At 42.8% G+C, this 16,046-nt stretch overlaps 1 protein-coding gene across 1 annotated transcript in view; it reads left to right on the top strand.

The window, feature by feature from the left end:
• The window catches only part of TEAD1 (TEA domain transcription factor 1), a gene marked incomplete at its 5' end in the record, with an annotated part of 306,477 nt that overhangs the window by 111,761 nt on the left and 178,670 nt on the right, over positions 1-16,046 (top strand). Inside the window, 1 exon segment of the mRNA XM_082270285.1 lies at positions 7,628-7,881. Coding sequence (XP_082126411.1) covers positions 7,628-7,881 — 254 coding nt within the window.

Genomic DNA, 16,046 nt, shown 5'->3' with positions numbered 1-16,046 from the left:
TGAAAAAGGGTGCTATAGAATATCTTGAAGAGCAGATTCTCTCAGAAGTAGTCAATTGATTCTGGTCATGTAGGTTTTAGTTAGTGCGTGGTTGGTGTCATCGAGGTAACCTGGAACCTTTACAAAATTCAGAATAGCTCCCTAGTTTATCTGGGAATTGTACTGAGGATATCTCAGGTCCCAAACACTAAAATTTAATGTATGCTTTAAAATGTCTTCAATTTTTAGAAATTTTCAGGGTGTCTTTTTTGTTTCTTGTTTTATCTGTAATTTTCATTAAAAAAAACCCTGGTGATCCAGCCATGAAGGTCGTTGTTTGGGCACATCCTGGTATAGGGTGACTGACCACGATCTTATAGGGAGCCCTGCATGGCCGCGCTGCTTTCAAAAAGTGACAGCTAGCACAGGGAACTTCTCCCTGCACTGCTCTCACTGGGGAGGGGAGGGAAAATCGGGCAGTGATTAAAAAGGGATAGAACATGTAACCGGTTCTCAAAGGTGAATTTATCCTTTAAGCTTGTTCAGTTATATTTTGACAAAAAAATACCTGGAAGCTGATTGGCAGAGTTGTATAAAGTACTCGAAACCCATACTTGAGTAAAAGTACAAGTTCTCGATCAAAAAGTGACTTGAGTAGAAGTACTAAAGTATTCAACATTTTTTGTACTTAAGTATTGCAAGTAGTTTTTTTTTTTTTTAATTTTGCTACTCAAGTACTGAAAGTAAAAGTACAAGTACTGTGTTATGTAGTTATTAAAGAAAGAAGTCAAAAGTACACATGACATTATACACTTTTTTTGAGCTTCATGAAACCTGCCATCTACTGTTCTGGCAGTGGTAATTTTTATAATAGTAACGAGTAACTATGCAGCACAAAAAAAAATATTGGAGTAGAAGTATTGAAATCATTAAAAAAATGTAGTGAAGTAAAAGTGGAAGTAGGAGAAAAAATTATACTCTAGAAAAGTACAGATACCGCCTTTCCGTACTTATGTACAGCAGTGAAGTAGTTCTACTTAGTTACTATAAATCTCTGTTGATTGGTTTTCAGAATGCACCAGATTTTGCACTTTCCAGTTTTAGCACATCAACCCTGTAGTGTCCTTGTAACTTTCCATAAGTCACACCAAAGAATATCTTCCCATCTTCTGTAAACTACCAGTTGCTCTGTCCTCCCATGTAATGGAGATGAAGCTATATGGACTTGTTTGTAGACAATATCAGGAGAGCAGCCTAGGGTGACAAACGTGGCTCTCTCCATAAACATAGTACAGGACTGATGTAGCTACCCACGGACTGGAAGTGTGGTATTTGCAGGATTACCATAAAGCAAAAGAAGCTTGAAAAAAGAAAACAGACAGCCACCATGCAAAATATAACATTTTTGGTTTGGGGTTCAAACACATTTTGGCGAATTGCACCATCAAGAATAAAGTTTTGACGTATCACCAGCACACCATTTTAGCAAAACAAACAGCAGGAGATCTAGTTACCATCTGGGAAATGAGAATGAGTGTTGTGGGGCCAACAAGGACCCCTTTCTCAGGCAGCCTGATGAAGGGATGTATAGCTTCCCGAACATTGCAGTTCCCTGTTGGTGAATAAATGTCTTGCTGCATGTTCTGCGTAACACAATGTGCTGGGGAGCTTTTATATATGGGAATATATTTTTTGACGTGCTATGTCTTTATCCCCCAGTTGTGCTCCGGCCTTGCTACCCTGTCACATGCACTCCTGGTGGGGACTATAGTCGGAAGTGCTAACATTGCACAGGCATGATCTACTGTTGTCCCTGTTGGGATGCGGGTCCTGAACAGTGTTGTGCAGCTGATGGTGGACCAAGTGCATATAGAAAGGAAGGTTAGGAAAAGGCTAAAGGAGATCAGGAACACGGATATGAGAGGAAAAAAGAATGAAAAAGTTGGAAGCCGGATTTTAGGAAAAAAAGGCCCACGGTTGATACACAAAGGTTTAGCTCTACTGTAACTTTCCATTCACCACCCAAAATCGAATTGGAAATTTCAGCCCGTTATCTGTTAATAATACAGTGCACATTTCTAAAGCAGCAAATAATTAATTTACTGATCATTTACCATCAGAAACTCAACTTCACCCAATTAGGTTACATTCTTCATAAGGATGTCCAGGTCTCGTTGGCAACCTTCACGTTTATAATCAGGCTATGGTTACAATGGCAAGCCATGATTGCTTTGACGTATTTTGCGCCTTCATATGGCCAATCGTTGACCTTAAGCTTCGTTTAATCATCCAGCTCCACATTTAACTTCCTGCAAAGGAAGATTTTGGCCCACAGTCCTCATTTGCATTGCTCTCCAGCTGCTCCCGATTTATTGTTATCCAAAGAGAATTTTGAGGGCAAATTTTGGCAAACCGTGATTTTGTTGAGTTTTGCCCACTTTGTTTTAAATCGACTAAATTTCCCCGCCCCCCCCCCCCCCCCCACCACCAGACATATTCCATCAGCTAAATTTGTTTCACTCTTACCACTTTGCCAGCATATAACTTGTTGCAGCGGCACAGCGGCCTGTAAAATGAGTAATTAGACAGGTTGCAGTCGGAAGCCACGCCGTCAGGTTGGTTGCCCCTGTGGCGGCAGCATTGGTGCTCAGCTGGAGGAGGCTGTGTGAGAGCTTTACATTTGGCCTGGGGGCTGATGAGCTGGAAGGCCCCCATCTACAAGAGCTCTCTGCTCATGTGTCGGCAGATTGGTTCTGTTCATACTGACACTCCACATGCAACATATGCTGCTAATTTCACTTCATTGCCTGCTTATCAGCAACTGTCACTTGCAGCTGCTCTGAGGTGACTGTTATAACAGGGAAAACATTTTACTGGTCACTGGGCTGGTCTTTATGTCAGAACTAAGTCTATTCCTCCTGTCAGAAAGGCCGAGATTGCCTTGTCACGAATTATGACTTAATTCCTTTCTTTTATTAGGAACATACACGTGTAACTGCCTTGAGCAATTATTGTCCTTTGCATGTCACTGTTGCTATGAAGAGATCTATCTTTTATAAAAGAAGTACTGTGGGGTCCTTATTTAGGTTTTAAATTTTATTCTTTATTAATAAAGTGGGAACGTTTAAAAAATTGTCAGGTTTTTTTTGTGATCCCACCAGAGAAATTTCCCTTTCAGTGTCTGGGAGGCTCTGTACTAGTAATGGTGCATTACACAGAGCAAAAGATGCAATACTGTAAAAAGTGCATTACACGGTGCAGTACAGTAAAGGGTGCATTACACACAGCAAGAGGTGCAGTAAAGGGTGCATTACATACCGCAAGGGGTACAGTAAAGGGTGCATTACACACAGCAAAGGGTGCATTACAGTAAAGGGTGCATTACACACAGCAAGGGGTGCAGTACAGTAAAGGGTGGATTACATACAGCAAAGGGTGCAGTACATTAAAGGGTGCATTACACACAGCAAGGGGTACAGTAAAGAGTGCATTACACACAGCAAGAGGTACAGTAAAAGAAGCAATACACACAGCAAGAGGTACGGTAGAGGGTGCATTACACACAGCAAGAGGCGCAGTAAAGAGTACATTACACACAGCAAGAGGGTGCCGTAAAGCAGTGGTCCTCAACTCCGGTCCTCGGGGCCCACTAACAGGCCAGATTTTAAGTATTACCTTGGGGAGATGCAGACTAGAGTACTGCAATCACTGAGCAGCAAATGATATCACCTGTGATGTATTTCAGTTATCTTGCAAACCTGGCCTGTTAGTGGGCCCTGAGGACCAGGGTTGGGGACCACTGCCGTAAAGGGTGCATTACACACAGCAAGAGGGTGCTGTAAAGGGTGCATTACACACAGCAAGTGGGTGCCGTAAAGAGTGCATTCTGCACCGCAAGAGGTACAGAAAAGGGTGCATTACGCACAGCAAGAGGCGCAGTAAAGAGTACATTACACACAGCAAGAGGGTGCCGTAAAGGGTGCATTACACACAGCAAGAGGGTGCCGTAAAGGGTGCATTACACACAGCAAGAGGTGCAGTAAAGGGTGCATTACACACAGCAAGAGGTGCAGTAAAGGGTGCATTACACACAGCAAGGGGTACAGTAAAAGAAGCAATACACACAGCAAGAGGTATGGTAGAGGGTGCATTACACACGGCAAGAGGTGCTGTACAGTAAAGGGCGCAGTACACAAAAAAATCTGAAATTTTAACCCTTTCCCACTCTATTAAAAATGCATTTTTGTCTGTTTCTTCATTGAAGAGATTTCCCATCAATGCCTGTGCTGACAGAGAGGGGGAGAGAATCTCCCCAATGTGGACACAAGCCACAATATAAATTTTACGGAGGCTGATGTTGGGTTTTATTTAACCACTTGCCTACTAGGCCTATTTTTGACATTTGGTGTTTATAAGTTAAAATCAGTTGTTTTTGCTAGAAAACTACTTAGATTCCCCAAACATTATATATTTTTTTTTTAGCAGAGACCCTAGAGAATAAAATGGAGATTATTGTAATATTTTTTATCGCACCGTATTTGCGCAGCGGTCTTCCAAACGCAATTTTTTTGGAAAAAAATCACTTTTTTGAATTAAAAAATAAGAATCCAGTAAAGTTAGCCCAATTTTTTTCCATAATGTGAAAGATAATGTTACGCCGAGTAAATAGATACCCAACATGTCATGCTTCAAAATTGCGCACGCTCACGGAATGGCGACGAACTTTGGTACTTCAAAATCCCCATAGGCGACACTTTAAAAATTTCTACAGGTTGCCATCTTAGAGTTACAGAGGAGGTCTAGGGCTCAAATTATTGCTCTCGCTCTAACGATCGCGGCGATACCTCACATGTGTGGTTTGAACACAGTTTACATATGTGGGCGGGGTTTCCGTGTGCGTTCGCTTCTGCGCGCGAGCTAACGGGGACAGGATGCTTTATTTTTTTTTTTTTACTATTTATTTTATTTATTATTTTTTATTTTTACACAGTTTTTAAAAAAAAAAAAAAATTGATCATTTTTATTTCTAATACAAGGAATGTAAACATTCCTTGTAATAGAAATAGGCATGACAGGACCTCTTCTTTTTTGTGAGATCTGGGGTCAAAAAGTCCTCAGATCTCACAAGTACACTAATAAAGTTGGAAAGGGAAAAAAAAAAAAAAAAGACAAAAAAAAAAGGGACCTTTTAAGCCGGTTGCTCGGCAACGATGTTTGCCGTCGCTCTGGTCCTCCAAGACAATAGAGTCGAGTGAGGGCAAACTTGCCCTCACTCGACATCCTGTCTGTGAGGATCCGGGACCCGATCGTTTTCCCCGCTGCCGGCGGGTCCAGTAAGCAGGGAAAAGGACCGGGACGCGGCGGGAGGGGGGGGGGCACCCCTTCCGCCATCCCGGAGGGTGATCTCGCGGCGAATCCGCCGCTGGGACCACCCTTATCGGAAAGCCCATCGCCTGCAGTTTAAAAAAATACCTATCTGCTGCCATAACACCGGTATTTAGCTTTAAACTCAGGACGTCAATTTACTATGGGCCGGTATTGAAGTGGTTAAAGCTGAAGTTCAATCTGCTTATGTTTTGTCTTCTTTGTTTAATTTAAACCCTCCTATTCTTTTCAGCCAAGGAAGCTGCCATCTTAGCCTCTGTTTGATCTGCAACCGCCTTGGTTGCTGTACATGTGATCAGTTATGACCTCAACCATTTGATGGTTTGACAGTTTGGTTGAGAACACAAGAAAATGTGACCACATTTTTGACATGCGAGGAGTAGAACTGTTTGTTTTTTTAAACCATTAAATCTATGGATTTACTGAAGTTTCCACTTTAAGCGTTAATGCAACGCAAATGGCCGCCCGGGGTTTCTGTTTGTCTGATTAGTAGTGATGCCGCGTTTTCACCTAAGATCTCCTTGGTTCCACTAAATCTGAACTGTGTGGGAACACCAGCCACCAAGCCATCTGAATGTGCTTCTAATTTTTGGGACAAAAATGATATCTTGGCGATATTAATAAAGTTTCTTTTTAACAAATTCCTGCTTTACAAATGCTAGTTATCTCTTACTATCATTAACTAGTCACACTAGCAACAGGTTCTCTTTTGGGAAGGAGCAGATATCTCCATGCCTGATGGTTTGGAGAGAGGTCTGTCCCTCCATGGCAAACCTTCGTTATAGAAAAAACGAATCTGCAGCTGACAGGTTATGGGCAAACAGTATAAAGGCACATAGAAATAGGCCTTTTTAAGCTTTTGGTTTTCCATCTCTGTATTTTGTTGTGGTGGCCATTGTTCTGTGCACAGAAGGAGACCAGCAATGCCAGAATTTTGGCTGTCACCAAAGTAGGAATAGAAGGGAAAACGAGGACACTTTTTCCAGTGAGAGGCTACCTCACTTCCTATTAGGTGACCAAGACTGGAAGTATGGGGAAACCTCCCTAGTGGGGGACATACACACCGAAATCTGACACTGCTTTAGCTGCTACCCGTTATATCCAAATCTTAAAAGAGAAAAAAATTTGAGTTTTAGATGTACTTTGGAAAGATAAAGAGGCTGCCATCTCTCACACAAGAAAGACGCAGGCACACCCCACGTCTCGTACTAATACTCCCTTCACACCTTGCTGACCTCTAGCCACGAGAAATACGCATCCATGGCAGGTATTTCATACCAACCTAGATGCCCATTAAGGACCGTTTAGGACTTATTTTTGATCACTGTGGCGCCCACAGTTCTGCCGTCTACCAGCCATTCTCTATACTGCTTTCTTCCCCAGTGAACTATGTTTATGTGAGACCTGGCATTCCTTTTTCGGTTGTATACCATTTTAATCGACAGCCCAGTTACCTCCTATAGAAGGACTTCTTTGGTAAAATTAGTGTATTGAACTTTGGTTGACCCCTGAAGAAGGGTGCTACACCGGAAACGCGTAGGGTCCGGTCCGGTTCTCTTCACCAATGGTTCCTAGGAGTCTTCTGTACAGATACTGGTCTGTCATTGTGTGCAATTTTAATTCTTTGTATACTCAGTCGTTTGCTGGGTATATACAAATTGTCAATGTAAATGTTGAGATTTTTTTCATGTAATAAAATTGAATGAATTTTTTACACTTTTTTTTTTGTCTAATTCTTTCAGTGTATCAGTGGCATGTAAAGTCCCAAACCACTGGGGGTACCCCTTTTTGTATCTAATCACCGGGATTATGGCCACTTGCACTGGGTACTGAGTGATAGGATTCAATTACTTTCTTTGGAAAGATAAAGTACACCAAACCCTCCGTGGTTGGAAGAACCAAGTACACAATGAATGTCCCTACCCACCTTTTTTCAGGTTCTAAAATTTACAACAAAATTAAAGATGCACTTTACCTACAATAAACGATTGTAAATGCAAACCCAAGACCACATTGTTGTTCCCCTTTAAATGTAAATTTTGGTGGCAGAAAAATAGATTTCTTCCTCAATTTGTCCGCAGCGAAAGGCAATAGAAATCCTATAAATTGGCACCGAGCGACAGAACGGCCTGGTAAATGGGTACGGGGGAACTGAAAAGCTTTTATTTCCTTGCAAGATTACTGGCTCGCAGTACTGTGCAGATTAACATGAGTGTGATATGGCCACAATGTATTTTAATATCCTGTCCTCCTTCCCTTCCAGGTTTCTCTCTGTCCGGCGTCCAGGCTTCGGCTTGGATCACCCAGCCGCAACCATTGAGCCCAGTAGTTGGAGCGGCAGCGAAAGTCCTGCCGAGGACATCGAAAGGATGAGCGATTCCGCTGATAAACCTATGGACAATGACGCGGAGGGCGTCTGGAGCCCGGATATAGAGCAGAGCTTTCAGGAAGCCTTAGCCATCTACCCACCGTGTGGGAGGAGGAAAATTATATTATCCGATGAGGGCAAAATGTATGGTAAGTCTTGCCAGCAGCTGTCTCTGTCGTGTTGCACATGGGATGAGCAAAACCATTGATGAATGAAACTAGAACGACGCATATTCTGACCAGGCCTTCCCTTCTAGCCATCTTTAAAGCATACCTGTCAGCAGGGCTGTATTTACGTTCATGACCTATGTGGGTCAGAGGCTTGGGGATCCGGTTTAGAAGGGGCAACACCAAGCGTAAGGTTTAATTTTTTCCTCATTTTATTTCCCCAATTCTGGCCACCTTTTGGACATTTTTGTGGCTTACTTGAGCAAGAAACCTATTGGGCAGCTTTTCTTAACAAGGTTTCCAAGGGTTCCTCTAGGGCAGTGATGGCGAACATTGGCACCCCAGATGTTTTGAAACTACATTTCCCATAATGCTTATGCACTCTGCATTGTAGGTGAGCATCATGGGAAATGTATTTTGGAAGAAAAAAAAAAGGAAATGTAGTTCCAAAACATCTGGGGTGCCAAGGTTAGCCATCACTGCTCTAGGGGTTCCTTGACCAGTTAGCAATTTCTGCTTCTTAGAAAACTAACCATTATAATTTTTAGCTATCTGTAGAGCAAAGATGTTCCCAATGACCACAAATGTAAGGAGAATTCTCCCCAGAAACCATCACCCTAATGTACATTGTTCTATAGATATAGAATTTATTGGTTCCTTGAGACCAGAAAGTTATTTTAAGGGTTCCTGCCCCTTAAAAGGTAAGGAGGTGCAGGACAAGTTGAGCAGTCAAGACGTACTACAGTTCAAGAAACATGAAGCCACCTCTACCCTCCCTTGTTTAGGTGGTCCAAACAAAAGCAGACCACCTGCTCCATCCAATAGCTTAACTCATGGCGCTTTTCCACTGCATAGAACCGAACGGTTCGGCTCGCTTTTGTGCTTTTCCACTGCATGGTACCGCATGGTACAGTGTTGGAACGATTCGGTAGCGTAGGGCCGCGCTTTTCCACTACATGGAACCGAACGGTTCGGCTCGCTTTTGTGCTTTTCCACTGCATGGTGGTGTTGGAACGGTTCGGTACGGTACGGCGGCTCTTTTCCACTACATGGAACCGAACGGTTCGGCTCGCTTTTGTGCTTTTCCACTGCATGGTACCACATGGTACGGTGTTGGAACGGTATGGTACGGTAGGGCCGCGCTTTTCCACTACATGGAACCGAACGGAACGGCTCGCTTAAACAGTACCACCTCGGTTGTGGTTCCAAGAGGGCCGTACCAGTACCATATCCCACAATCCTTTGCATGCAGCCTTAACTGTTTGTCACTACTAGCCACCGATTGGTCAGAGAATCGTTGTTATCCCACCCACTTTACCGTAGTGGAAAAGCAAACCGTACCGAACCGTTCCAACATCGTACCATGCGGTACCATGCAGTGGAAAACCAAACAGAGCCAAGCAGGGCCGAGTGGAGCCGAGCCATTATTTGCAGTGGAAAAGTGCCATTAGTAATGTAATTGCCAAAAGGGTCAAGGGATGCAGCTTATAAGGCCAACAAGAAACACAAAGAAAGGCGCATCGACCTAGCGCATTATCCTCAATATGGGCTTTATTGTTAAAACATAAAAATGGCTACTCACAAGCAAAGGTATAAATCAATCACATCGGACTCAAAATCTGAGTATCGAGAGTAGTCCATACGAATGTCCCTTGTCCTATTAGGATGACGGCTGACGCGTTTCAAGGCATACGCCTCTTCCTCAGAGGGGCTCTGAGGAAGAGGCGTATGCCTTGAAACCCGTCAGCTGTCATCCTAATAGGACAAGGACTACTCTCGAAACTCAAGATTTTGAGTCCGATGTGATTGATTTATACCTTTGCTTGTGTGTAGCCGTTTTTATGTTTTAACAATAAAGCCCATATTGAGGATAATGCGCTAGGTCGATGCGCCTTTCTTTGTGTTTCTTGTTTGCAGTATTGTTGGACTGCCCCAGTCCTTTTAGGCAGCAGGATCCTAGCAATCCAAGACGCCATTTTGAAAGTCCCGTGGACAGAGCAGTCAAGGAGTCGGCTTTTCTGAGCGCAGGAGATAGGTGGTCTATCCACCTTGTTTTTGTTTGGAGCTTATAAGGCCATCCTGCAATGGCACCTATGGCAACACAATATCTAAGTATGGCTCTGGCCCTCAGGATAGGCCCTGAATCCCTTCCTTGATACGTGGTAGGTCACTAACCTGGATCAAACTTTGTCAAGTAGTGAAGCAAGGATAAGAATGGTAGCCGCAGTGCTTTGTCTTTCAAGTGCCTTGTTATGATTTAAGCACTTAATTGTGTGAAACGCATTACCAGCTTGTCAGTCCTTTGCACTGTTTGTGAAGAAATGAAGGATTTTCACTTTGATCAAGTCCAACATTGGTGTGCCGCCTTCCTCTCTTTTCCTTTGGCATACACAGTGGCGAGTCGGGGCGAGCACCCGCATGGGGCTTGAGTATAATCACTGGAGCGGTATATATTTTTTGGTTAGATCCTTCAAATGCAAGTGGACGGTGGCAGCTTATGTATTGACAGGTTCTCTTTAAACTCTACATATGAGTATTTTCCATCACTTCCATTTCCAATCCATAATGGACACTTAGGGGTCATTGTTATGTAGGGCCTCTGGTCTAAACAAAGGTTTCAATCCTAATCCCAATGGTGGAGCTGTTGTTATGCGGGAATGTTTATCGGACTTCCTCTTTAAAGGAATGATAATGGCTTGTTTTTTCTTTTGTCCCTTGCAAGGTGTGTGACATCTGTTCTTCTCTAATTTAGCAGATCTGTTTGCAGATCCTCTTCTGATTGGACTGGACAGGTCCTTGTGAAATGGGCCCTGGAGCCTGTCAATAAACCTACGCTTAATGCAGACCTCCTTGAAGGACAGTAAGCCAGTTACACAAGCATAAGGATGAAAATTAAGCAACATTTTGTACACATTGGGGTTGATTTTACTAAATCTGGAAAGTACAAAATCTGGTGTAGCTGTATATGGTAGCCAATCAGCCTTTAACTTGGCTTTGACAATAAAACCTGGAATGTGATTGGTTTCTATGCAGAGCTGCCCCAGATTTTGCACCTATAAATCAACCTCAAAATGTTGTTGCCAATTAACCACTTGGCGAACCGCCCCACGCAGATTTAGAGTCGGTTCACACTGGGGTGACACGACTCCTTACTACTTCGGGAGGCGACTTGTCAGTCCCGTGCACCACGACTTCGGAGCGACTTGCAGGGACTTCACATAATGGAAGTCTATGCAAGTCGCTCCGAGGTCGCCCCAAAGTAGTACAGGACCCTTTTTCTAAGTCTGAGCGACTTGTGTCACTCCTATTAGAACGGGTCCTGTAGCGGTCAATGGACCGCGAGGGAGCGCGACTTGTCAGGCTGACAAGTCGCGCTAATGTGAACCGACTCTTACTGCGGCAGGGCGGTTCGACTGCGCATAATCACGTACATGTATGTGATTATGTGCACGCGGTCTCGGCCGTGCGCACGCCCCTTCCGTTGTGATTAACGCTCAATTGCCGCCGGCCTCCCATGATCTTCGAGGAAACTGACAGGAGAGCCGCCTGCCTATGTAAACAAAGCAAGCGGCTCTCCTGTCAGACAGGCACAGAGAGATCGTGTGTTTCAGCTAAGCTGAAACACCAATCTCTGTGTGCCTTTCATAGAGCCCCCCCCCCCCAGTGAGTAAGCACAATTTAGGCTCACACTTAACCCCTTGATCACCCCCAGTAATAACCCCTTCCCTGCCAGTGTCATTTATACAGTTACAGTGCATATTATTTAGCACTGATCACTGTATTGGTGTCACTGGTCCCCAAAAAGTGTCAGATTTGTCTGCTGCAATGTTGCAGTCCTGCTAAAAATTGCTGATCGCCGAAATTACTAAAAGAAAAAAGTAAAAAGTCCAATAATCTATCCCAAAGTTTGTAAATGCTATAACTTTTGCTCAAACCAATTAAAATACGCTTTTTGGGATTTTTTTTTTTACCAAAAATATGTAGCAGAATACAAATTAGCCTAAAGTGATAAAAAATTTATTTTTTTTAAATTATTGGGAATGTTATATAGCAGAAAGTAAAAAATATTGTGGGTGATCAAATACCACCAAAAGAAATCTCTATTTGTGGGGGAAAAAAGGGTATAAATTGTGTTTGGGTACAGCGTCGCACGACCGCGCAATTGTTAAAGTAATACAGTGCCGAATCGCGAAAAATGGCCTGGTCATTAAAGAGGTTGTAAACCTCAGAAAAGAAATACCTGAAAGACAAAAGGCATAATGAGCTAGTATGCATCACATACTAGCTCATTATGAAATACTTGCCTAAAAACGAAGCCCCGCAGTGCTGCCCGCTCTCTGCTGAGGCGGCCGACATGTTCGGCCATCCTTCTTCCTGGTTCGCGTCCTCCGGCCATCTGACAGAATCACATGCGCGCGGGAGCAGTCGTTCACGGCACAGGGCTCTGAATGAACAGCACAGCTGGCCGTTCCTTCAGAGCGCATGCGCCGATGATGTCATCGGCTGCATGCAATGTAAATATCTCCTAAATGGTGCAAGTTTAGGAGATATTTACAGAACTTATAGGTAAGTCTTATTATAGGCTTACCTATAGGCAAAAGTCTACGTCGGCAGTCAGCCCCTCACAGGCAAAGTGACGTAGGTCTACGTCGCTAGCTTGTGAGGGTGTCCGCCGGTCACTCGGCGATCGGCGGGGGAGAGGGAGAATGTCAGGCAGCTTGTGTAAACAAGCCACCTGTCATTCTCCTCGCTGTAAAGACACTGATCACTCGGATCTAGTATGTAGATCCGTTGATCAGTGTCCTTACAGCTGAAGCCACAGCCAATCACAGTAGAAAGCAAGCCCCTAGGGACACACACAGCCCCTCCCTCCCAAATAAAGTTAACCCCTTCACTACCAGTGTATTTTTACAGTAACAGTGCATATATATAGCACTGATTACTGTAGTAATGTCACTGGTAACCCCAAAAGTGTCAAAAATGTCAGTCAAGGGTCCGATCTGTCTGCCCCAATGTCGCAGTACCGCAAAAAAAAATCGCAGATCGCCGCCATTACAGGTTAAAAAAAAACACCAATAATGACAGAAATCTTTCCCTTTGTTAGTAAACGCGATAACTTTTGCGCAAACCAATCAAAATACGCTTTTTGCGATTTTTTTTTTTTTTTTTTACCAAACATAGGTAGCATAAAACAAATTGGCCGAAAATTTTAAAAAATTTTGATTTTTACATTTTTTTTGGGGGGAATTTCATATAAAAAAATGTGAAAAATATTGCTATTTTTGCAAAATGTACGCTCTTTTTTTGTTTATAGCGCAAAAAGTAAAAATCGCACAGGTGATCAAATACCACCAAAAGAAAGCTCTGTTTGTGGGAAAAAAAGGACGCCAAATTTGTTTAGATACAGCGTCGCACGACCGCGCAATTGTCTGTTAAAGTCACGCAGTGCCGAATCGCAAAATACCCCCTGGTCGTTTAGCAGGAAAATCCTCCGGGGCTTAAGTGGTTAAGGGGGTAAAACCTTCCGGACCTGAAGTGGTTAAATGCAAATTGCAGACCTTTTTGGGCAGTTGTAAAGTTCATGACTGGCTAAAAATTTTAATGGAATGTTATTAATCAAAACATTTCATAATGGATTGGATAGTAAGGAAATGTATATATTTTATAATATTTTTTTTCTCTATAAATGTGGTTACTGTAAAACAAGCTGGACTGATAATTAGTCTGTTTTTACCTTAATTTTTTTTTTCAAATTTTCCCCTTTTAAAGTGGTTGTAAACTTTTACATATACTCCATAAAGTGCCTGGACTCAGGGGATACAGAGATTAAACAAATCTTACATACATTGTACTGGTTTATCTGCAGCCCTCTATTCTCTACAGCCATTCAAAGTGCAAAATTTATACAGCTTATCTGGGCTTTCAGAAAATGGAGCACAGAGCTAAAAAGTTACTCTGCAGAGTTTATTGAGGAGAGCTCTGAGAACTGATTGGAGGGAAGGAACACACCCCCATCTGCACACAGGAACGGAGCTGAGGCTTTTAACTACTTTAAGACCGGAAGGATTTGCCCCTTTAATGACCAGGCCCTATTTTGTGATTCGGCACTGCGTTACTTTAACGGACAATTGCGCTGTCGTGCGACGCTGTACCCAAACGATATTTACGTCTTTTTTTTTTTTTTTCCCCCCACAAATAGAGCTTTCTTTTGGTGGTATTTGATCACCTGTGCGATTTTTTTTTTTTTTTTGCTCTATAAACAAAAAAAGAGCGACAATTTTGAAAAAAAAAAAAACACAATATTTTTCACTTTCTGCTATATAACATTCTCAAAAAAAAAAAAAAAAAAGTTTAAAAATCTAAATTTTTTAACATTTTAGGCCAATTTGTTTTCTGCTACATATTTTTGGTAAAAAAAAAATCACAATAAGCGTATTTTGATTGGTTTGCGCAAAAAGTTATTGCATTTACTAACTACGGGAAAGATTTTTGTCATTTTTGTTTTTTTTTTTTTTTTAACGCGTAATGGCGGCAATCTGCGATTTTTTTTTTTTTTTTTTTTTTTCTCGGTACTGCGACATTTCGGCGGACAGATCGGACCCTTGACTGACATTTTTGACACTGCTGGGGTTACCAGTGACGTTACTACAGTAATCAGTGCTATAAATATACATATTGCGTCTACTAACTACGGGAAAGATTTATGTAATTTTTATTGTTTTTTTTTTTTTTTTCGGGACTGCGACATTGCGGTGTACAGATCGGACCCCTAACTGACATTTTTGACACTTTTGGGGGTACCAGTGACATTACTACAGTAATCAGTGCTAAAAATATGCACTGTCACTGTAATAATGACACTGGCAGGGAAGGGGTTAACCCTGTTGGTGATCAAGGGGTTAAATGTAACCCTCGGGGGGGTGATTTTAACTTTGGGGGGGGTTGGGCTTGTGAAATGATCCTAGAGACATGCGATCCTATATAGCAGGATCACATGACCTCTGTGATCATTGCAGGGAGAAGGACGGACGGCTGTGTTTACTTCAGCCGACCGTCCTTTTTCTGTTAGTGGGGAGAGATTGCGGGTTTCAGCTGGCAATGGGAGCCACTTGACATGCGTGCCAGTTTCCCCGCTGATGAGCGTGGGCGGGAGTGTGGCGGCGCGCGCTCACCCCCTAGCTGCCTGCGCGCGACCGACTTAGAGCTACATCGGTTCGCCCAGGAGCGCAGTAAATCTGCGGCGGGTGGTCGTAAAGTGGTTAATCACAGGCTGTGTGCTGGAGGTCCCTCTCCTCTCACCTTTTTTTTCCTCTTGGTGTCAGGAAAACTTGTCAGAAGTGTTTCATTCTGATAGCAGAGGAAGGAAGCAGCAGACAGAAATGACACTTAGTGCTCCCAATTGAGCCAAGCACACACTAAAGAGGGATATGCTTTGTTCATATTTCATGTCTGAGGTTTACAACTACTATAATGAACATCTTTGTTCCCTGATGCACTGTAATGATAGTCGTATATTTTCAGTGTAGAGTTCGTGGTGAAAAATTATCATTTGTAATAAGCGGCGACACGTCAGCGCTTGCCTGTAATAAGCGAGGTGCCTCGGATGTGCTGAACCCGCCTCTGACATGCAGTGATTTTCATGTCATTGGCAGACGGGCACCTGACCATTGTGTAACAGGAATTATAAATAGGCAACCTAGTTTCTCTGTTTTCATGCTGTGGGTGGATCCGAATTGAATCATGTCACACAAGTTCACTTCTCACTGACCCCGATTTCATTTCTCCCCGCTATTATAGGGCAGGTTAAACTTGATTCTCTCTTTTTATGCCATTTTGCTTCCTTGTAGAGTTCCTGTATATTTTATACGTGTTGTGTAATATTTAGAACGCCATCCTAAGCCTGAAAAAAATCATTACATTGAAGAAAGGACAGCAGGATTTAATAACACATTGCAGACAGGAATTATGAGACTGTGCCCTTGAAGTATTACTTTTGGGTGGACCTACCAGGTTTCCCCGAAAAATGTCTTATATTAATTTTTGCTCCCAAAGATGCGCTAGGTCTTATTTTCTGGGGATGTCTTATTTTTACATGAAGAAGAATACGGTACACATTTATTGTTGAACAAAAAAAAAAAGGAAATTTT

This window comes from Pelophylax lessonae (genome assembly GCF_965119305.1).
Source record: "Pelophylax lessonae genome assembly, chromosome: 10".
Lineage (NCBI taxonomy): Eukaryota > Metazoa > Chordata > Amphibia > Anura > Ranidae > Pelophylax > Pelophylax lessonae.
Note: the sequence above shows the minus strand (reverse complement) of the source record. Positions and strands in the feature narration are given on the sequence as shown.